This window comes from Oncorhynchus masou, unplaced genomic scaffold, assembly GCF_036934945.1.
Source record: "Oncorhynchus masou masou isolate Uvic2021 unplaced genomic scaffold, UVic_Omas_1.1 unplaced_scaffold_1234, whole genome shotgun sequence".
NCBI classification, from domain to species: domain Eukaryota; kingdom Metazoa; phylum Chordata; class Actinopteri; order Salmoniformes; family Salmonidae; genus Oncorhynchus; species Oncorhynchus masou.
Genome location: NW_027002148.1, coordinates 98,674 through 121,347, shown reverse-complemented (window position 1 = coordinate 121,347; position 22,674 = coordinate 98,674). Strand labels below are relative to the sequence as shown.

The window sequence follows — 22,674 nt, the reverse complement described above, 5'->3', positions numbered from 1 at the left end:
CTTTCCCATATGAGAATGAAGAAAGAAATCCCCCTCAGGTTTCTACTATGTTTATCTGCTCCTACTAGACTGTCCATCAGGTTTCTACTATGTTTATCTGTTCCTACTAGACTGTCCCTCAGGTTTCTACTATGTTTATCTGCTCCTACCAGACTGTCCCTCAGGTTTCTAGCATGTTTATCTGTTCCTACCAGACTGTCCCTCAGGTTTCTACTATGTTTATCTGTTCCTACCAGACTGTCCCTCAGGTTTCTACTATGTTTATCTGTTCCTACTAGACTGTCCCTCAGGTTTCTACTATGTTTATCTGTTCCTACCAGACTGTCCCTCAGGTTTCTACTATGTTTATCTGTTCCTACCAGACTGTCCCTCAGGTTTCTACTATGTTTATCTGTTCCTACCAGACTGTCCCTCAGGTTTCTACTATGTTTATCTGTTCCTACCAGACTGTCCCTCAGGTTTCTAACATGTTTATCTGTTCCTACTAGACTGTCCCTCAGGTTTCTACTATGTTTATCTGTTCCTACCAGACTGTCCCTCAGGTTTCTACTATGTTTATCTGTTCCTACTAGACTGTCCCTCAGGTTTCTAGCATGTTTATCTGTTCCTACCAGACTATGTTTCTCTAGCATGGAGGGTGGATAGGAAATGCTGTTTTCAGCTTTCTGTAAGAATGAGCTGGTAGACACCACTGGTTTGGGTAGATACATTTTTCTATGCAATTTTACTATTGATGCACAGGCTATGAAATGACTACATGTTTATTAAATTGTATTTTATTATGAATGTGATTGAATTACTCCATTGAACTTAATTGATCTGACAACATAAACTAAAAACTGTTTTAAGCTAAATAATTCCTGTTTGTATGAAGCTGAAACGAACAGGAAATGTAAATGAGTATTACATTTGACCTCAGCACTGACATGGTTTTTCAGCATCAGCTTTGAGACCAGATACACTACTGAAGCTGTATTGATCTACTGAATGTCTTTGTTTAATCCGTGGAATTCTAAAGAATTTATCTACTCAAAACACGTCACTACATCTCTACACATCACCATGGTGACAAGCCCATCCGTTAGGCACCAGTAATGTCTACAGTGCATACAAATAGATGTTTATCAGTATAAAGTGCTTGTGTTTTCTTATTAAATAAGTGTTTTATAGCGTACCAAAGCCAAGAAACTGCATTACCCATGCAATTCAATAATGACCCAGTTAGTATTGGAGAATAGAACCAGAGAGGCTGTTGTAATGCCCAGTTGATTATGTAAATAGTCTTGAAGAACTTGAAGACTTTGATTTAGATATGTTTATTTCACATCCATTAAGTAGATACTAAATAACCTCACTATTTTTTTAGCTTTTAATTTTATTTTATAAAGCATTCTCACACCCATACTTTTGACATTATTCTATATATCACACTTCTAAAAGTCTTTTAAAATATTTCATGCACCAGTTTAAAAAAAAAGTGTGTCATGACTGTCATTACCAAATAGGCTATAATTTCATCAAATTGTTAGATTTTAGAAATTATTATTATGTGAACTTTATTTGAACTTACGATACACAGAATCATCTAGAATGTCAGCCTAAAATCTTTGGGCATAGACTGTCCAAGGTGTTGAGAGCGTTCGACAGGGATGCTGGTCCAAGTTGACTCCAATGCTTCCTACAATTGTGTCAAGTTGGCTGGGAGTGGATCTTCTCCGAATAGCTCGTTCCATCTCGCCCCACAGATGTACAATTACAGGGAATTCAATGAGCTGTTCTGGGAACCATTCCTGGACAAGCCTTGTGGCATAAGGCATAATCCTAATGAAAAGAAAATCAATTTGCAGATGGATAAACTGCCGCCATGAAGGGATGCACCTGATTGGCAATGATGTTTAGATATTGTGGTGGAATTATTGTAATCAAAAGGAGAGACTTATACATTTCTTCAAAACAATCTAACTTTATTAGTTAATTACTGCAGTAATGGAGCTGGTCAATGACCGTGCCGTAGGTGATTCGTTGAGAGCCCAACCAGCAGGACTAAAGCCACAGCATTTTATAGCAAAGTCCATCCTCCTGGATGTTCATTACAAACAACAGCTTTATGAAATGGGCCACAAGGTAAGGATTCGTATGAAATATACTAATTTCTCATTGTGTAGAGACCAGGGTCTGGCCCCCCCAACTCCACATTGGAGCAATCTCCCCCTGGTACCTCAGGACAGAAACATTAACTCATGCTATGGAATGCGGTCTTGTTAGGTTTATCAACCCAAGACAATGTAAATCTTCTGTCAGTGTTAAATCTCCCAGAGACCCACTTTTCAGTTCACACAGAAACCATAGTTATAAGAAACTTCTATTCTGTTGCACAAAACAACCATTTGATAAAATAAAACAAATATAACATAATCTTGCAATTTTGCTCTCACAATATCCTGTGGCATTCAAACATTGCTCAACTTTTATCAAGGGGCCCAATGTGTGGCCTGAAAACACACCACCAGTCTGAAATGCTGACACATGGCATGGATGCATGCAGTGTAAAGTACTGAAGTAAAAATTATTTAAAGAACTACTTTAGTAGTTTCTGTAGTATCTGTACTTTCCTATTTATATTTTTGACAACTTTTACTTCACTACATTCCTAAACAAACTGTACTTTTTACTCCATACATTTTCCCCGACACCCAAAAGTACTTGTTACATTTTTTTATGATTAGCTGAACAGAAAATGGTCCAATTCACGCACTTATCAAGAGAACATCCCTGGTCATTCCTACTGCCTCTGATCTGGCAGACTCACTAAACAGAGAACATCCCTGGTCATTCCTACTGCCTCTGATCTGGAAGACTCACTAAACAGAGAACATCCCTGGTCATTCCTACTGCCTCTGATCTGGCAGACTCACTAAACAGAGAACATCCCTGGTCATCCCTACTGCCTCTGATCTGGAAGACTCACTAAACACAAATGCATCGTTCGTAAGTGATGTCTGAGTGTTGGAGTCTGCCCCTGGCTATCTGTAATATAAAAACAAAACACAACACAGTTGTACAGTTTGGTTTGCTTAATTTAAGGAATTTGAAATTATTCATACTTTTAATGGAGTATATTTTAGCAATTACTTTTAATACATAAGTATATTTACAAACAAAAGCTTTTAGACTTTTACTGAGGTAGTATTTTACTGGGTGACTCACTTTGACTTGAGTAATTTTCTATTAAGGTTTCATTACTTTCACTCAGTATGACAGTTAGGTACTTTTTCCACCACTGGATGTATGTACTCGTGGTTTCCTCCATACCCCAGTCCTCCCATCAGCATGAAACAGCAGGAACAGGGATTCATCAGACCAGGCAGTATGTTTCCAATTTTTCCATTCCTTAGCCCACCTGGTCTGCTATGGAAAAAGCAGGTGTCCTTATATGTTTTTTGTTGTTGTGTTTTTTCTATTTTTACAATAGAGCGTTCTACACTTCATTTGATCCAATTCAATGTTGCCAATTATTTACTGACATGAGAATGAAGTGGAGTGTCTAATCTTAGCTGGTCTGAGAGAACTGATGAGGCTTCTCTCCTTTATGTACACATTGGTGTCTTTTTAAATGGCCCAATCTGTAGAATCTCTTCTCACAGTCAGTGCTTTGATAAGGCTTCGGTCAACTATGTATCTGTTGGTGTGTCTTTACATTTCCCAATCGGGAGAAACTCTTGCCACATTAAGAGCAGGAGTAATGCTTCTCTCCAGTGTGTGTTCTGACAAACTTTTAGGTCAGTTGATGCTGTGAAACATTTTACACAATCAGAGCAGGATTAAGGCTTCACTCCTATATGCATACGTTCATGTCTTTTTAAGTTGTGCTGTTTAGAGAAACTCTTTCCACAGTCAGAGCAGGAGTAAGGCTTCTCTCCTGTGTGTATACGTTCATGTGTTTTTAAGTCCCCCAGTTTAGAGAAACTCTTTCCACAGTCAGAGCAGGAGTAAGGCTTCTCTCCTGTGTGTGTTCTCTGCTGAACTTTTTGCTCAGTTGATGTTCTGAAGATTTTTTCACAGTAAAAGCAGGAGTAAGGCTTCTCTCCTGTATGTAAACGTTCATGTGTTTTTAAGTCGCCCAGTTGAGAGAAACTCTTTCCACAGTCAGAGCAGGAGTAAGGCTTCTCTCCTGTATGTAAACGTTCATGTGTTTTTAAGTTGCCCAGTTGAGAGAATCTCTTTCCACAGCCAGAGCAGGAGTAAGGCTTCTCTCCTGTGTGTGTTCTCTGATGAACTTTTTGCTCAGTTGATGTTTTGAAGCATTTTTCACAGTCAGAGCAGGAGAAAGGCTTCTCTCCTGTGTGTATACGTTCATGTGTTTTTAAGTCGCCCAGTTGAGAGAAACTCTTTCCACAGTCAGAGCAGGTGTAAGGCTTATCTCCTGTGTGATTTCTCTGATGAACTTTTTGATCAGTTGATGTTCTGAAGATTTTTTCACAGTAAAAGCAGGAGTAAGGCTTCTCTCCTGTGTGTATACGTTCATGTGTTTTTAAGTTGTACAGTTTAGAGAAACTCCTTCCACAGTCAGAGCAGGAGTAAGGCTTTTCTCCTGTGTGTGTTCTCTGATGAACCTTTAGAGCAGTTGATCTTTTGAAGCATTTTTCACAGTCAGAGCAGGAGTAAGGCTTTTCTCCTGTGTGTGTTCTCTGATGAACCTTTAGAGCAGTTGATCTTTTGAAGCATTTTTCACAGTCAGAGCAGGAGTAAGGCTTTTCTCCTGTGTGTGTTCTCTGATGAACCTTTAGAGCAGTTGATCTTTTGAAGCATTTGTCACAGTCAGAGCAGGAGTAAGTCTTCTCTCCTGTATGTATGCGTTCATGTCTTTTTAAGTTGTACAGTTGAGAGAAACTCCCTCCACAGTCAGGGCAGGAGTAAGGCTTCTCTCCTGTATGTATATGTTCATGTCTTTTTAAGGTGCACAGTTGAGAGAAACTCTTTCCACAGTCAGAGCAGGGGTATGACTTCTCTCCTCTGTGCACTCTCTGATGAACTGTCAGAGCCTTTGAGGTTGTGAAATTCTTCCCACAGTCAGTACAGGAAAACAGATTCTCTCCTGTGTGTATTTTTAAATGTAATTTTAGCTTTGATAGAAGTGAAAAATTCTCCTCACAATGTGGGCAGTGGTGAGACCTCTTAGCTCTGTGATCTTCCTGCTGTTTCTCTCTGGATGTAGAGAATGTCTCAACATGGTCTCCTGTGTGAACAACATCAGAAGAACCAGTCAGTTGTGTGATATACACTACAGGTCAAAAGTTTCAGAACACATACTCATTCAAGGGTTTTTCTTTATTTGACTATTTTCTACATTGTATAATGGTGAAGACATCAAAACTATGAAATAACACACATGGCATCATGTAGTAAACAAAAAGGTGTTAAACACAATATTGGTATTCTCTTACCTTGAGAAAGAGATTTCTCAATCTTATCTTCTTCATCTTTAATGCTGACATTCAGCTCCATTGTTTGACTGCAGTCTTCGAGCTTCATCTCTGGATCCTGCAGTGAAAACTGGGCTCCACTGTCACAATCAGGACCCAGTGACAGTAGGTTTGGACTCAGTGTGGAAGGAGAGAGGCAGGCTTGGTTTGTTGTCACTGTTGATGTTACCGAACTCAGACTTAATTCTAGTTGTCCTATAGTAACATTGAGAAACAGACAGAAAGTTGTCTTGACAGATCTGGCACTTTATTCTAAAAATATATATATATTTCTTCTTGTTAAATGATCTATTTCAGTGCTGGACTTGGACTGAAATAGGTGCTGGTAATCATTTTTAGGTGCAGGTCAAACACTGATCTCATTTCAATAGATCTGGTAGATAAGAATTTAGAACAAAACATGAATTCATTGCAATTAGACAAAGTACCTGCTTTACATTTGTCTACACAATGTACATGTACTTAACCTAGAGTAGTTTCCCAAATTTGCATAAATGACTAAAAACCATTTAGTACAAAGTTGCAGTATATGTTTTAGGCATCACTATGTACTATTTGCCTGAATAACCTTGTCTTTACTGTATTATTTCAATGAAAAAACTATTTTATTTCACATTCACACCATAGTAACATTTATAGATATAGAAACATCTGAATGTGTCTAAATATTAGTACACATGTAGAAAACTGATAATCATTACATTCAGCTTTAAAACTGTAGTGTGACCGTGAAATTGACTCTCTGCACCAGCACTACATGCACTGAAGTCTGTTGACGCAGACAGAGTGGGTGCCAGCATTTTACCAGCTTGTGAATTTTACACAAAACCAATAACATGCTAAACAAACTCAGATATCTCAAATAAATTGATTGAATGGATGTACATAATTTCCTCAGACAAACCAAGTTCCTGGTGGTATTGACATGATGGTCTCGTCTGAGTGTTTGCAAATTGTAGGGCATAAGGCGAAGATAATTCACTGACCCATTGATCATCCAGCCTATTTAATCCAGGATGGCATTGAGTAAAGAGCAGGCACAGTAACAGATCTAAAATCCGGCATTATATAGGTATTTCAGCACAGGTGTGCAACAACCAGTAGACTGTTGTGCAGAACGTAGATGTTCCCACGGCCCAAGGTGCATCAGGTTTTCCAATCCGATGACCACTTCTCCGCTCCTAACCTTCAGTGTGACCAGCGCTGGCGTAGCAGGCCTTGCACGCAGACAGACGCTCCTAACCTTCAGTGTGACCAGCGCTGGCGTAGCAGGCCTTGCGCGCAGACAGACGCTCCTAACCTTCAGTGTGACCAGCGCTGGCGTAGCAGGCCTTGCGCGCAGACAGACGCTCCTAACCTTCAGTGTGACCAGCGCTGGCGTAGCAGGCCTTGCACGCAGACAGACGCTCCTGACTCGGCAAGTTCCAACTCCAGAAAGGTGTCGGAAAATAAAGGTTAAATAAAATAAAAACAACTCTGCTCCCTTTAAGAAACTAAAGAAGAATACCATTAATCCCTTTGTTAAAAACACCAACTATATGGCACAAAGAACAGCAATATCTGGGTGAATCCCCTGTATTATCCAGTTTTACACCAATTTGGTGTAATGACAATTTCACACCTGGTAAAATTGACTAGGGGTTTAAATAATGGTCAAGAAAGGGTATTGTTAAAGTAATGGACTGGTTTAAAGTATTGACAACGACAAGTATTGTTGGGGCGGCAGGTAGCCTAGTGGTTAGAGTGTTGGACTAGTAACCTAAAGGTTGCAAGATCAAATCCCCAAGCTGACAAGGTAAAACAATATCTCTTGTTCTGCCCCTGAACAAGGCAGTTAATCCACTATTACTTGAAAATAATAATTTGTTCTTAAAACTGACTTGCCTAGTTAAATAAAAAAAATAATAATAATAATTTAAAAAAAGTTAGACTGGTTTAAAGAACAATAAAAAAAAGAGGGTCTCATGTCATTTGAAGAACTAAAGGGAAGATTTATCTTGAAGCTTTTCCAGTCTAAAACAATCAACCCTACAACTTCCTTTGACCACATTAGAAACGCTCTCTGTTAAATGTGTGTTATGGGAGAGGTCACATGACGTCATTACATGGGAAAATATCACCCTCACAAATTTGACCCTAATACCCCAGACCTGTGTGTTAAATGTAACACGCATTTACACACCTTGTATCATTGCCTGGAGGAATGTGCTGAGATTTAAACATTTGACCTCAGTACTAAGCTACATCTCTGAGATGACCTCTACCCCAATACCATTAATCCATAAGCTATGCCTCCTAAATCTTTACCCAGAGAATATCTCGTTACATAGGAGAGAAAATTTTAAAAATGTTTGACCTCTATCAAAAGTTAGACGTTCAATTGCTCTCCACTGGAAGTATGTCAGTTCCCTCACTTGGTCATTGGTAAAAATAATTAACATCAAGCCTGGCTCTTGAAAAATGTACTTATATAGTGAAAAAGAAAGCCCCAGAGTTTCATAATATTTGGGATCTGTTTTATGAGTTTTGCAAGCCAGTGATGCTGTAGAAGCCAGTGATGCTGTAGAAGCCAGTGATGCTGTAGAAGCCAGTGATGCTGTAGAAGCCAGTGATGCTGTAGAATCCAGTGATGCTGTAGAATCCAGTGATATTGGCTTGACGCACAGTACCATTGGAACTGTAAAACTGTATATTCTCTATTTTGTATGTGAATTTTGGCTCTAGTCGAAATGCAATCTGCATTATCTGCAACTGCACATTACACTTTTTAGTTATTTTTATTATTGGAAATGTTCTGGTTCCCTTCCCCAGATCTGTTCCTCAACATAATCCTTTCATGGAGCTCTATGGACAATTCCTTCAACCTCGTGGCTTGGTTTTTGCTCTGACATGCACTGTCAACTGTGGGACCTTATATACACAGGTGTGTTCCTTTCTAAATCTTGTCCAATCAATGTAATTCACCACAGGTGGAATCTCAATCAAGTTGTAGAAACATCTCAAGGATGATCAATGGAAACAGGATGTACCTGAGTTTAAGGTTGAGTCTCATAGCAATGGGTCTGAATACTTATGTAAATAAGGTATTTCTGTTTTTAATTTTGAATAAATTAGCAAACATTTCTCAAAAAAACTGTTTGCTTTGTCATTATGGGGTATTGTGTGCAGATTGATGAGGAACTTATTTAATACATTTTAGAATAAGGCTGTAACGTAACAAAATGTGGAAAAAGTAAAGGGGTCTGAATACTTTCCGAACGTACTGTATGTATTAATGTCGGTAGGCTGTGCAATACAAAGGGGGAATAAAACTATTCTAAAAGTGGGTCAGAGTTGAAAGCTAAAAAGGGGTGTGTCATCCTCCACTCACTATCACAAGGGTTAGTAACTACACACTCATTTCATATAATCCTCCACTCACTATCACAGGGGTTAGAAACGACACACTCATTTCATAATAGAACCCTAAAACTGGCAGTTCGTCTACTTCACCTCTTAGGCTACTCTCTGAGCACTCCGGATAGCCCAGTGAATAAAACAAATGCTGACAATACTGGTGTCAAACCATGAAAGTGTCAGTAGCATGAAATAATATTTACCTTCTCATTGAAACAGTTCATCATGAAACAGTTATACTGCAACTTTTCATGCACAGCGGGAAGTTGGAATGAACACAGACTTAATTAGAAAAAAACGTGCTTACTAAGAGAAACCGATTTCTCCTCTTCTTCATCTTTAATGTTGACATTCAGCTCCAGTGTTTGACTGCAGTCTTCCAGCTTCACTGATGCCATCTCTGGATCCTGCAGAGCAAACTGGGCTCCACTGTCACAATCAGGACCCAGTGACTGTAGGTTTGGACTCAGTGTGGAAGGAGAGAGGCAGGCTGGGTTTGTCCTCACTGTTGATGTTACCGGCTTCAGACTTAATCTGATTTGGCCAGTAGTAATAAAGAGAAACGAACACAAGTTATTGTTTTGACAGTTCTGTCACTTTCTTTATTCTAGTCAATTATGTAATTACAATAGATCAGGTAGCTAAGCATTGACAACAAAACATTCATTCATTCACATTAGACAAAGTACATACTTTAAATTACACAACACAAGTGCACGTAACCATAACATGCCATTTATAAAAAAAGAGAACGTCTCCTTTAAGCAGTACTTCAAAGTGTTTTTACTTAGTTACTTTACACCACTGCCAATTGTATTTCCCGTTCCACCATAGTAACAACTATAGATAAAGATTGAAACAACTGAATGTGTCTGAATATTAGTATACATGTAGAAACTGATAATCATTACATCCAGCTTCAAAATAGTGCGACCGTGAAATTGTCTCTCACTCATGCACCTGCACTGCTGCCCCATTCAGAGACGCTAACTGCTTTAGTGCACCTGCACTGCTGCCCCATTCAGAGACGCTAACTGCTTTAGTGCACCTGCACTGCTGCCCCATTCAGAGACGCTAACTGCTTTAGTGCACCTGCACTGCTATCCCATTCAGAGACGCTAACTGCTTTAGTGCACCTGCACTGCTATCCCATTCAGAGACGCTAACTGCTTTAGTGCACCTGCACTGCTGCCCCATTCAGAGACGCTAACTGCTTTAGTACACCTGCACTGCTACCCCATTCAGAGACGCTAACTGTTTTAGTACACCTGCACTGCTACCCCATTCAGAGACGCTAACTGCTTTAGTACACCTGCACTGCTACCCCATTCATAGATGCTAACTGCTTTAGTACACCTGCACTGCTACCCCATTCAGAGATGCTAACTGCTTTAGTACACCCGCACTGCTACCCCATTCAGAGACGCACTCACAAACTTCTACAGATGCACAATCGAGAGCATCCTGGCGGGCTGTATCACCGCCTGGTACGGCAACTGCTCCGCCCTCAACCGTAAGGCTCTCCAGAGGGTAGTGAGGTCTGCACAACGCATCACCGGGGGCAAACTACCTACCCTCCAGGACACCTACACCACCCGATGTTACAGGAAGGCCATAAAGATCATCAAGGACATCAACCACCCGAGCCACTGCCTGTTCACCCCGCTATCATCCAGAAGGCGAGGTCAGTACAGGTGCATCAAAGCTGGGACCGAGAGACTGAAAAACAGCTTCTATCTCAAGGTCATCAGACTGTTAAACAGCCACCACTAACATTGAGTGGCTGCTGCCAACACACTGACACTGACTCAACTCCAGCCACTTTAATAATGGGAATTGATGGGAAATTATGTAAATATATCACTAGCCACTTTAAACAATGCTACCTTATATAATGTTACTTACCCTACATTATTCATCTCATATGCATACGTATATACTGTACTCTATATCATCGACTGCATCCTTATGTAATACATGTATCACTAGCCACTTTAACTATGCCACTTTGTTTACATACTCATCTCATATGTATATACTGTACTCGATACCATCTACTGTATCCTGCCTATGCTGCTCTGTACCATCACTCATTCATATATCCTTATGTACATATTCTTTATCCCCTTACACGGTGTATAAGACAGTAGTTTAGGAATTGTTAGTTAGATTACTTGTTGGTTATTACTGCATTGTCGGAACTAGAAGCACAAGCATTTCGCTACACTCGCATTAACATCTGCTAACCATGTGTATGTGACAAATAAAATTTTATTTTATTTGGTACACCTGCACTGCTACCCCATTCAGAGACGCTAACTGCTTTAGTACACCTGCACTGCTACCCCATTCAGACGCTAACTGCTTTAGTACACCTGCACTGCTACCCCATTCAGAGACGCTAACTGCTTTAGTACACCTGCACTGCTACCCCATTCAGAGACGCTGACTGCTTTAGTACACCTGCACTGCTACCCCATTCAGAGATGCTGACTGCTTTAGTACTTATTGATGATAGAAAACTCCCCTGGTCAGAAGATACTAAGATCCATGACACTAGTCTTTTTCCACATTTTGTTAAGTGACAGCCTTATTCTAAAATTGATTAAATTGTTTTTCCCCTCATCAATCTACAGACAATAACCCATAATCAAAGCCAAAACAGGTTTTCAGAAATGTTTGCAGATTTATTACAAATAAAAATATATATAGAATCACCCACCCCTCTTGTTGGCGGAGAGAACATTTAGCAGTTTTAAAGCTAATTTCAGGCTAACGTTCTGTACCCAAAATCCTTAATTTGTTTAGGAAAAACATTCCCTGTCCCTCAACCCTTGCTCTCTTTACGTGACACATGTATGCATGGCTAGAGAACCTTCTGTTATTAATACCCCAGAATGTCTGTTATTCCAGAGGACGAGTCGGACGGGATTCCCCCCCCCCCCCCAAACGGCCCCCTGTAATTCCTTATTTTTCCCCCAAACGCCCCCCTGTAATTCCTTATTTTTCCCCCAAATGGCCCCCTGTAATTCCTTATTTTTCCCCCAAACGCCCCCCTGTAATTCCTTATTTTTCCCCCAAACGGCCCCCTGTAATTCCTTATTTTTCCACAAGTGGCAGTTATGATGCAAGCCTGGAGGATTTTATTCTAGAAGTGAAGATGCAGTATTTCAACATGTCCAGGTGATCGGGCCACACTGGTAACTCCAGCTTGGTTTCTAAACCATCTATCCTATAGTGTCACCCTAATATTTGAATTGAGAAAGTGTGATCATAATCATATTTTAGCGATCTGCAGTACATCCTAAATGCCCCTCAGCCTTCAGATGTGAGTTAAACAGTTCAATTTCACCCCAGATGCATTTTAAGCCTATGGATGAGAACGTTAATCATTTACAAAACTTTCGGTCAGTTGTATGCTGCTGCTTTGCGATCTATTAACAGCAAAGGTTGCATTAAATTGACTCAATATTTTTTACTGATGCATTTGGTAATATTCAATTCATAAACACAAAACATATAAACAAAAGCATTCACTGTGAAAGTTGATAGGCTGCATGTAGCCCATTCATTATGCGCAGTACTTAACTGATTCGATATATTGAACTAATGTTTTCTTGCGTAAACCGAGAGCAACACCTGTCAAACGCAGACATTTCTCTCAAAACAAAGGGATGTCGATTTGCACCGGACTAGTATTATCAGAGGACTTTGCCCCAAAAACAGTAGGTTATTCTGGTTGGAATTGTTACTCTCCTGCCATGTAAATCTTACTGCCATGGCAGATTCTAACGGGACAAAAATGAAAGATGTTTTGTGCTCGTGAACATAATTACATAACCCGACCTCCCCCAGTAAAACGACTCCCGTCCGAATAGGGCACAATAGGGCCTGACCTATAGCCAGGGCCACTATTTGCCATTCTGCTCCAAAAATTCCACCCCCAGCAAAACTAGAACAGTCCCAGTTAGTAAAATGAAGTTGAAAAGACATCTAAAATATGTATTTTCCAGAAATTGAATGCAAGGGAAGCCAGCAATCGTTTGTCCTCCCTTAAAAAAAAAAAAATAATAATAATAATAATAATAATAATAATAGCCAATCAGCATTGACCTAAACTGACTGGGCTCAGCTGTAATTGGTCCTGGCCCCCAAAAACAAGTGTCAAGAGAGGCCAGTTTGGATTTGCCTTCAGACCAATCACATCACATCAGAAGCCAAACATAACTGACATCTCAATGTGTTGTTGTCCTCTGGTGGATAGTTGGCTAACTTAGAAAAGGGACGATTTTAGCCATGGATGGAGATATAGGGATTTAGACTTACGGCCTTAATTCTCCACTGGCCAATGATTATAACAGTGATTCTGATCCAACCATACATTGCGCCCCGTGACCTGAGAGGATGGAAGTTCAACATGTAGCTAGATGTAATATGCTAATATTACCTAGCTGGCCTGGCGCATCGTTTCCCATGAAAGTAAGTTAGACTAATGAGCAAAACGTTTTGCCAGGTAGCCGAGGACAACAGAAACTAAACGCATTTACTCTACGACAGTCATAGACCTTTTAGGCAAAATGAACGAGGAGGATGGCATTGGTGTTTCTCTACAAGTAGTCAGAAAATGTTGGAAACATTACCTTGCTTGACCATGCTGTAGGTAATGTAATTGTTTGTTACACACAATATGTTTAATAGACTTCACCCAACAGATGTTGCTCTCCGGTTTTGTAATGAAAACGAGTGTGTGGTTGAATTTATTCTGCCTGTGTCTTCTTATTGTCTCTGGCCTTAGGCTTATATATATCACAGTGGCAAGGCATATGAACTAACAGCTTAATGTGCACACACATAGGTTGTTATATGTTTGTTTGTTTTTTGGGGCTTGGCTTCTGCAGTGACTTCCCATGCACTGGAAACATTTATTTCTATCTGATTTCAGATTACCAATCCTTACAAAATAGTTTTTCTATATCATCATTTGAAAGTTGTGTAAAAGGCAGTTGTTTTGGAGAAAATCATTGATTTTCGTATAAGATACACATTTGCACGTGTTTTTTCTTGACTGATTACAATTTGATTGATGTGGTTCTATTGTACGTCATCATTAAACGCAGAGTGCGCACCGCCATTTTACCAACTCGTAAGACTTTATTTTTACACAAAGCCAATAAAATCTCAAATACATTGATTATATATAAATTTACATTTTGATACACGTTCAAAAAGAAAAATCTAGCTACGTGACTTGCAAAATCGTTTTTCACTCACTCGGTTTGACACATAAATAACACACACAACCTTTACCAAACGTGGTAATACCTTGACGGATGTGCTACCTAGCATGTTATGACGTGGTCTTTCGACATTGGAAAGTTTAAACTGGCTATTACATACCTGTAATAATGGACACAAAGGATACCGTGTTCACAGCACAGTTGTAGCGCTTCCTTTATCTGAAGAATGGTCCGCGCTTCCCCGGAACTACTTCTCCCTCTGCTTTGGAGTTTAACGGCGGTTGGAACCGAATATGTAGCATTACCGCCCCCAACTGGACTATAATCTAAACACATTGCACTTTAAAATACAAAATGGGAAAACGGGAAAAGCAAAAACGTATTTTTTTTTTTAAGAACTCTACAATCATTAAAAACCCACTATCCCATTCCACTACTTTGACCCGATCTGCTCCTGCACCATGCCAACGGCCTGGGAGGACGGGACACCACCACCCAACACATCCTGTAACTCTTCTGAAGTTAAATACCCAGATACTTCTCTGCAGCTGCCTCAATTATTTTCTGTGACTTACGTTCCACCTCTGAGGTACAGATGAAGCCAACCTTCTACGAAGCCAACCTTAATGAAGCATACAGTATATCACTCAAATCAAATTGTTCTTGTCACATGCGCCGAATACAACAGGTGTAAACAACAAACTAGACAATGCTCTTCTGTGTCTCTATTGTATAATTCTCACACAAGTCATTTGCTGAAGGCTCAAGCCTATATTACGCTATCTACTGGTACAATGCTGTTCCAAAACAAGATCTAGACATTTATTTTGAAAATGAAACGGGAAGCTGCAATTATTGACGAGCTACATTCGGTTTTTCAGATTCCACATTCCAGACAAAAATGTGTATATATAAAAAAGATCTGTAACCGAGTAAAGGGAGACGTAAAGTAAACACTTAAGTGTAAATGTTCATTCATGGTCGTAACATAGTACGTTTACAGATTATTCTTTTTTACGGTTACGTTACATGTTTCACGCACGGCTTTTCTTACGACTCAATGTCTCGGAGGAGGAGGAGTGGGTGGCACCAACACCCTTCTCATGTAATGGGGTAGGGCTATTCCAAGGATCCCGGAACGTACGGACGGTTGCACTGTGGTAGTGGGGAACAGGAAGTTCCGGACAGGCGCGCAACATTCTTCAGAATAAAGAAAGCGTGCAGTCTAGAAGAGAATCATTGTGTCCGTCTCTATTTATTACTACAGGTATGTAATAGAATGTTTAAATTTCTAATATCGAAAGAACATGTCATGCAATGCTAGGTGACACATCTATTACGGTATTATCACGTTTGGTTAAGGTTTGATGTGTTATTTTTGTGTCAAACAGAATGAAGAACGTGATAACTACTTGACAAGTTCCATAACTAGAGACTTGGTTTGTCTGAGTGGATGTACACTTTTCTCAAAGTAATTCTGCGTAAACGGGCTTCAGGCAGTGCGGGTGCAGCAGAGAGACAATTTGACGGTTGCAGTACTGTTTTGAAGCTGAAAGTAATTATCCGTTTTCGACATGTGTAGTAATATTCAGACATATTCAGTTGTTTCAATCTTTATAAATGTTAGTATGGTGTGAACGGAAATGCTATTGGTTTTGTATTGTAACAATATATCGAAGCCAAGGTTATTCAGGAACATAGTACAAACGAGCTGTAACCTTGTAATACATGGTTTTTGTCATCTATGCATGTACATTCTGTATCTACTATAGATTAAGTGCTTTTAAGTTGCATAGCCTAACTTAAAGCATGTACTTTGTGTCTAATGTGAATTAATTTATGTTTTGTTGCCAATGTTTATCTACCTGATCCATTGAAATGAGATCAGTGCTTGACTTGGACGGGAGCTCACCGGAGCTGAGTACCGTCACCTCAAATTTCTACTGTTTGAACTCATGTTCCTCTTATAGAATATTAACTCAAAAGTGTTGTGGAGATCCTGCACCTAAATATAAACAGTACTGGTCCCTATTTAAAGTCAAAACAAGTCAAACACTGACTTGGATAATTGAACAAGAAATATAATATATTTTTAGAAAATGCCAGAACTTTTGTCTGTTTCTCTTTATTACTACTTGCCGACTTGAATAAAGTCTGAGGCCGGTAACATCAAGTGAGGACAAACCCAGCCTGATCTCTCCTTCTACACCGAGTCCAAACCTACAGTCACTGGGTCCTGATTGTGACAGTGGAGTCCAGTTTGCACTGCAGGATCCAGAGATGGCATCAGTGAAGCTGGATGACTGCAGTCAAACACTGGAGCTGAATGTCAACATTAAAGATGAAGAAGAGGAGGAGAAGATTGGGACATCTGTTTCTCATGGTAAGAGCAGGTTCTATCTAACTAAGTTTGTTGTTCGTTCCAACTTCCAACTGTGAATGAAAAGTTGCTGTAGAACTGTTTCAATGAGAAAGTAATGTTATTTCATGCTACTGAGACTTGCATGGTTTGACACCAGTATTGTTCTATGAAATGAGTCTGTCATTATTAACCCTTGTGATAGTGAGTGGATGATGTACAGGGCATTCAGAAAGTATTCAGATCCCATGACTTTTTCCATATAATGTTACGTTATAAATAATCCTCATGACAAAGTGAAAACATTTGCTTCCTGTTTCCATTGATCATCCTTGAGATGTTTCTATAACTTGGAGTTCATCTGTGGTAAATTCAATGAATTGGACATGATTTGTAAAGGCAAACACCTGTCTATGTAAGGTCCCACAGTGCATGTCAGTGCAAAAACCAAGCCATGAGGTCGAAGGAATTGTCTGTAGAGCTCTGTGACAGGATTGTGTCGAGGCACAGATCTGGGGAAGGGTACCAAAATATTTCTGCAGCTTTGAAGGTCCCCAACAACACAGTGTACTCTCCATCATTCCCTAATGATAGAAGTTTGGAACTACCAAGACTCTTCCAATAGCTGTCTGGCCGGCCTGCCAAACTGAACAAGCTGGGGAGAAGGGCCTTAGTCAGGGAGGTGAGCAAGAACCTGATGGTCACTGACAGAGCTCCAGAGTTCCTCTGCGGAGATGGGTGAACCTTCCAGAAGGATAATCATCTCTGCATTACTCCACCAATTAGGCCTTTATGGTAGAGTGGGCAGACAGAAGCCACCCCTGAGTAAAAGGCACGTGAAAGCCCACTTGGAGTTTTCCAAAAGGCACCTAAAGGACTCTGACCATGAGAAACAAGATTCTCTGGTTGGATGAAATCAATATTGAACTCTTTGGCCTGAATGCCAAGCGTGATGTCTGGGGGAAACCTGGCACTATCCCTACGGGGAAGTATGTTGGTGACACTATCATGCTGTGGGGATGTTTTTCAGCGGCAGGGCCTTGAACACTTGTCAGGATCGAGGGGAAAGATGAACAGAGAAAAGTACAGAGATCCTCGACGAAAACCTGCTCGAGTGCTCAGGACCTCATACTGGGGCGAAGGTTCACGTTCCAACAGGACAATGACCCTAAGCACACAGCTAAGACAACACAGGAGTGGCTTCAGGACAATTCTGAATGTCCTTGAGTGGCCCAACCAGAGACCGGACTTGAACCCGTTCAAACTTCTCTGGAGAGACCTGAAAATAGCTGTGCAGCGACGCTCCCATCCAACCTGACAGAGCTTGAGAGGATCTGCAGAGAAAAATGGGAGAATCTCCCCAAATACAGGTGTGCCAAGCTTGTAGCGTCATACCCAAGAAGACTCAAGGCTGTACTCGCTGCCAAAGGTGCTTCAATAAAGTACTGAGTAAAGGGTCTGAATACTTATGTAAATGTGATATTTCAGTTTTATATATTTTTTAATTTGCAAACATGAAAAAATAACTTTTACTTTGTAATTGTGGGGTATTGTTTAATTAGTGTTTAATTGCTATATTGTTATTACTTTGCCACCCTGGCCTATTTATTTCCTTAACTTACCTTATTTGCACTCGCTGTATATAGACTTTTTGTTTTCTTTTGTTCTACTGTATTATTGACTATGTTTTGTTTATTCCATGTGTAACTCTTTGTCAAATTTCTATGCTTTACCTTGGCCAGGTCGCAGTTGCAAATGAGAACTTGTTCTCAACTAGCCCACCTGATTAAATAAAGGTGAAATAAAAATAAAATGTGTGTAGATTGATGAGGGGGAATAAACATTTGAATCATTTTAGAAAAATGTAATGCAACAAAAAAAAGTCAAGGGATCTGAATACTTTCCAAATACACTGTTTCCCAGTGTAGACCAGTAGATGACTTAGATAATTGAACATTCAGAAATATAATTTTTAGAGAATAAAGTGCCAGAACTGTCAAGACAATAACTTTGTGTCTGTTTCTCTTTATTACTACATCAACAGTGAGGACAAACCCAGCCTGCCTCTCTCCTTCCACACTGAGTCCAAACCTACAGTCACTGGGTCCTGATTGTGACAGTGGAGCCCAGTTTGCACTGCAGGATCCAGAGATGGCATCAGTGAAGCTGGAAGACTGCAGTCAAACACTGGAGCTGAACATCAACATTAAAGACGAAGAAGAGGAGAAGATTGGGAAATCTGTTTCTCATGGTAAGCACAAGTTTTAAGTTTGTTGTTCGTCCCAACTTCTCCACTGTGCATGAAAAGTTGCTGTAGAAGGAGTCTGTGTAGTGACTAACCCTTGTGATGGCGGTGAAGGATGAAATGGCTCATCATTTTCACTCCTTTTGTACCTTTTTAGCTTTTGACTCTTACCCCCTTTTAGAATAGTTGTAATTCTCTTTTTGTTTTGTACAGCCTACTGATATGGATACATGTCACCAATTACAGTAGGAAGAGGACTGGCCACCCCTTGAGCCTGGTTCCTCTCTATGTTTCTTCCTACGTTTCTTCTTCCGAGTTTTTCCTAGCCACTGTGCTTCTAAATCTGCATTGCTTACTCTTTGGTGTTTTAGGCTGGGTTTCTGAAAAGCACTTTGTGACAACTGCTGATGTAAAAAATGTTTATAAAGGGTTCATAAAATAATAAAATACATTTGATTGATATGTATATCACTTCAACTGACTGGTTCTTCTGATGTTGTTCACACAGGAGACCATGTTGAGACAATCTCTACATCCAGAGAGCAGCTGGAAGATCACAGAGCTAAGAGGTCTCACCACTGCCCACATTGTGAGGAGATCTTGCCATTTCTATCAAAGCTAAAAATACACCTAAAAATACACACAGGAAAGAATCTGTATTCCTGCACTGACTGTGGGAAGAGCTTCACAACATCAACTAAGCTAAAAGTTCATCAGAGAACACACACGAGAGAGAAGCCTTATTCCTGCTCTGACTGTGGGAAGAGTTTCTCCCGATTGGATAATTTAAACACACATGACCGTATACATACAGGAGAGAAGCCTTATGTCTGCTCTGACTGTGGAAAATACTTTAAAACAACAGCTGAGCTAAAAGTTCATCAGAGAACACATACAGGAGAGAAGCCTTACTTATGCTCTGACTGTGGTAAGAGTTTCTCTCGACTGGGCCACTTAAAAATACATGAACGTATGCATACAGGAGAGAAACCTTACCCCTGCTCTAATTGTATAAAATGCTTCACAACATCAACTGAGCTAAATGTTCATCAGATAACACACACAGGAGAGAAGCCTTACTTCTGCTATGACTGTGGGGCAAAATTCTCTCGTCTGGGCAACTTTAAGCTACATAAACGTGTACATACAGGAGAGAAGCCTTACACCTGCTCTAATTGTATAAAATGCTTCACAACATCAACTGATCTAAAAGTTCATCAGAGAACACACACAGGAGAGAAGCCTTACTTATGCTATGACTGTGGGGCGAGTTTCTCTCGACTGGACCACATAAAACTACATGAACGTGTACATACAGGAGAGAAGCCTTACATCTGCTCTGACTGTCGAAAATGTTTTAAAACAACAGCTGAGCTAAAAGGTCACCAGAGAACACACACAGGAGAGAAACCTTACTCCTGCTCTGACTGTGGGAAGAGTTTCTCTCAACTGGGCCAATTAAAAATACATGAACGTAAACATACAGGACAGAAGCCTTACTCCTGCTTTTATTGTGTAAAATGCTTCACAACATCAACTGAGCTAAAAGTTCATCAGAGAACACACACAGGAGAGAAGCCTTACTCCTGCTCTGACTGTAGGAAGAGTTTCTCTCAACCGAGCCACTTAAAAAGACATCAAGGTATACATAAAGGAGAGAAGCCTTCCTACTGCTCTGACGACGGAAAATATTTGAAATCATCAGCGGAGCTAAAAGGTCATCAGAGATCACACACAAGAGAGAAACCTTACTTCTGCTCTTACTGTGGCAAAGTTTCTCCCGATTGGGAAATGTGAAAATACACCAACGGATACACACTGGAGAGAAGCCTTATCACTGCACTGACTGTGAGAAGAGATTCTCTCAACAGAGCAATTTAAAAAGACACCAATGTATACATAAAGGAGAGAAGCCTCATCAGTTCTCTCAGACCAGTGAAGATTAGACACTCCACTTAATTATCATGTCATTAAATAATTGGCAATGTTGAATTGGATCAAATGAAGAAAGCGTAGAGCACTTGAAATCCTATTTTCTCACTGTGAGAGAACTGTGCAGAGGAAAGGGAGTGGTTTATAGGATGTTAGCCTCTTTACTTTACTGATCAGTGTGCACCTTGTCAGTTTTGGTGTGTTTTGTTAGCTTCTACTGTAAAGATATTGAGATGATCTTGGATTTGCCCTTAGGGTTGAATATCCTCTGTGAGACGTCTCACAATGGAGTCTGATGGTTGACTGGATGGTACTGCTTCCCTCTGCAGTTTTCTGTGGGATTGAGCTGGTAGACAACATGCACTGAGTGTACAAAACATTAAGGACACCTGCTCTTTCCATGACAGACTGACCAGGTGAACCCAGGTGAAAACTATCATCCTTAATGCTGTTTATTTATTATGGATCCCCATTAGCTTTCAGCAGGAAACAAGAAACTGCAGTTGGAGTGGGCTAAGAATTGAAAAGACTGGACACTGGAGGATTTGAAAATATTTGCCTGGTCTGATGAATCCCTGTTCCTGCTGTTTCATGCTGATGGTAGGACTAGGGTATGGAAAAAAACATCATTACATGCATTCATGCTGTGTGTCAGCATTGCAGGCTGGTGGTGGTTGTGTGATGGTTTGTTTTCATGGCACACATTGAGCCTGTCATGCCAAATAATGTCCCCCTCTACGCCACAATGGGATTCGATAAACTTAGCGTCCGTTGCTTAACGAATGTTGTGATGACCTAATGATTATAATTTTGGAGATCATTACAGCCTAAATTATGTTCTTTTCATCATCGCTATGCAAACAAAGCTGATTTTCCCCAACAATTTTGCTGTTTAAAAGTTTTGTTTAGCTAATCAAATACAAACATGAATTTGTACTACTTTTTGGTACCTTGTTAACATTACAACATGAAATCCACGTCTTACATGTTGCTACATTTCAGAAATGGCAATGAACGCGTGTAATCTGCTTGACACATTAAAGTGACTTACCTTACAGATCACAGTCAGCTCATTTCCATTTGATTGTCTGGATGTCCTGTTTTATTTTAACTGTTAACTGTTTTATTTTAACCTAGCCCTTGTGGTTGAATATGAAATATATATATATATAAGGTCCTAGCATACAACAATGAATAATGTGGAACAAATAAATACCATCAAAGGATACCTGGCAATATTTAAGTTTGTAATACATAAACTGATCGTTTTTATTTTCACAGATGATTTTTTTGTACACACATGGCAGACATACTTAACTCTGGTGTGTGGAATAAAGAGGTGGGTGCTGTGTGGTTGGGAGGTTCTGCCTGTCACTTGTTCTCAATAGGTAGTCTCGGAAGGGGGACTTGAAGAGGGAGACTGCGAAGTCCAGGCACTGCAGTGCTAGTAGTTTTTTTAGTTCATCTGTGTATCTCACATATTATATGCCCAGTATGATATGGCTTGCAAACTTTATTAGCAGATAATGACAACATGACAATAACAGTAGCTTTAAATGATGTAATGAGATGGATGGGATGAGTGGGCAGATTGTTGGGAAATCAGAAGTCACTAGATGCAGAATTTCATCTGGAGGGAGAGGTGAGAAAGAGTTAAAAGATGAGGAAGGAGGCAGAATCAAGAGATGCTTGATCAGGTGCTGTGGCTAATTCTTCCTGTCACTTGTCCTCGACAGGCAGCCAGTCTTAAAGAACAATCATGTTAAATCAATTGTTGTTTTGTGATATCATTGAAGACGTTAGAACGGAAACATTGTAACTTTAAGAGCTTTCACAATGTATATGTCAGTTACATCTAAATGTTGTAAAACATATGATTAAATTAAACTATTTGTGAAAAGATTAAATGTGATTTTAGCCTTCTAAATGAGATCATGTTTTTTCATATAGACTTTTGCCAAGTCAGTAACCACGCCCACGTGAGCACAGACATTGTGACAACGTGATGGAACCGCTCTCCAA

At 40.0% G+C, this 22,674-nt stretch overlaps 2 protein-coding genes and 1 long non-coding RNA gene across 3 annotated transcripts; 2 read left to right on the top strand and 1 right to left on the bottom strand.

The window, feature by feature from the left end:
• Positions 1-1,494: 1,494 nt before the first annotated feature.
• On the bottom strand, positions 1,495-14,334 carry LOC135530014 (zinc finger protein 345-like). The gene is made up of 4 exons (XM_064958403.1): positions 14,277-14,334; positions 9,187-9,413; positions 5,445-5,678; positions 1,495-5,236 (listed from the first exon to the last, which is right to left on the bottom strand). Exons 2-4 carry the CDS (start codon positions 9,275-9,277, stop codon positions 3,822-3,824), a joined length of 1,740 nt encoding a protein of 579 aa, XP_064814475.1. The 5' UTR covers positions 9,278-9,413; positions 14,277-14,334; the 3' UTR covers positions 1,495-3,821.
• Positions 14,335-15,333: 999 nt separating this feature from the next.
• Positions 15,334-18,646, top strand: LOC135530013 (uncharacterized). Its single transcript, XR_010453786.1, has 4 exons — positions 15,334-15,383; positions 15,508-15,671; positions 16,270-16,499; positions 18,520-18,646. It is a non-coding gene; the product is annotated as an uncharacterized LOC135530013 (long non-coding RNA).
• A 2-nt stretch (positions 18,647-18,648) lies between these two features.
• Positions 18,649-22,474, top strand: LOC135530012 (gastrula zinc finger protein XlCGF17.1-like). The gene is made up of 2 exons (XM_064958402.1): positions 18,649-18,726; positions 19,229-22,474. Exon 2 carries the CDS (start codon positions 19,693-19,695, stop codon positions 20,515-20,517), a length of 825 nt encoding a protein of 274 aa, XP_064814474.1. The 5' UTR covers positions 18,649-18,726; positions 19,229-19,692; the 3' UTR covers positions 20,518-22,474.
• The last annotated feature ends 200 nt before the right edge of the window (positions 22,475-22,674 follow it).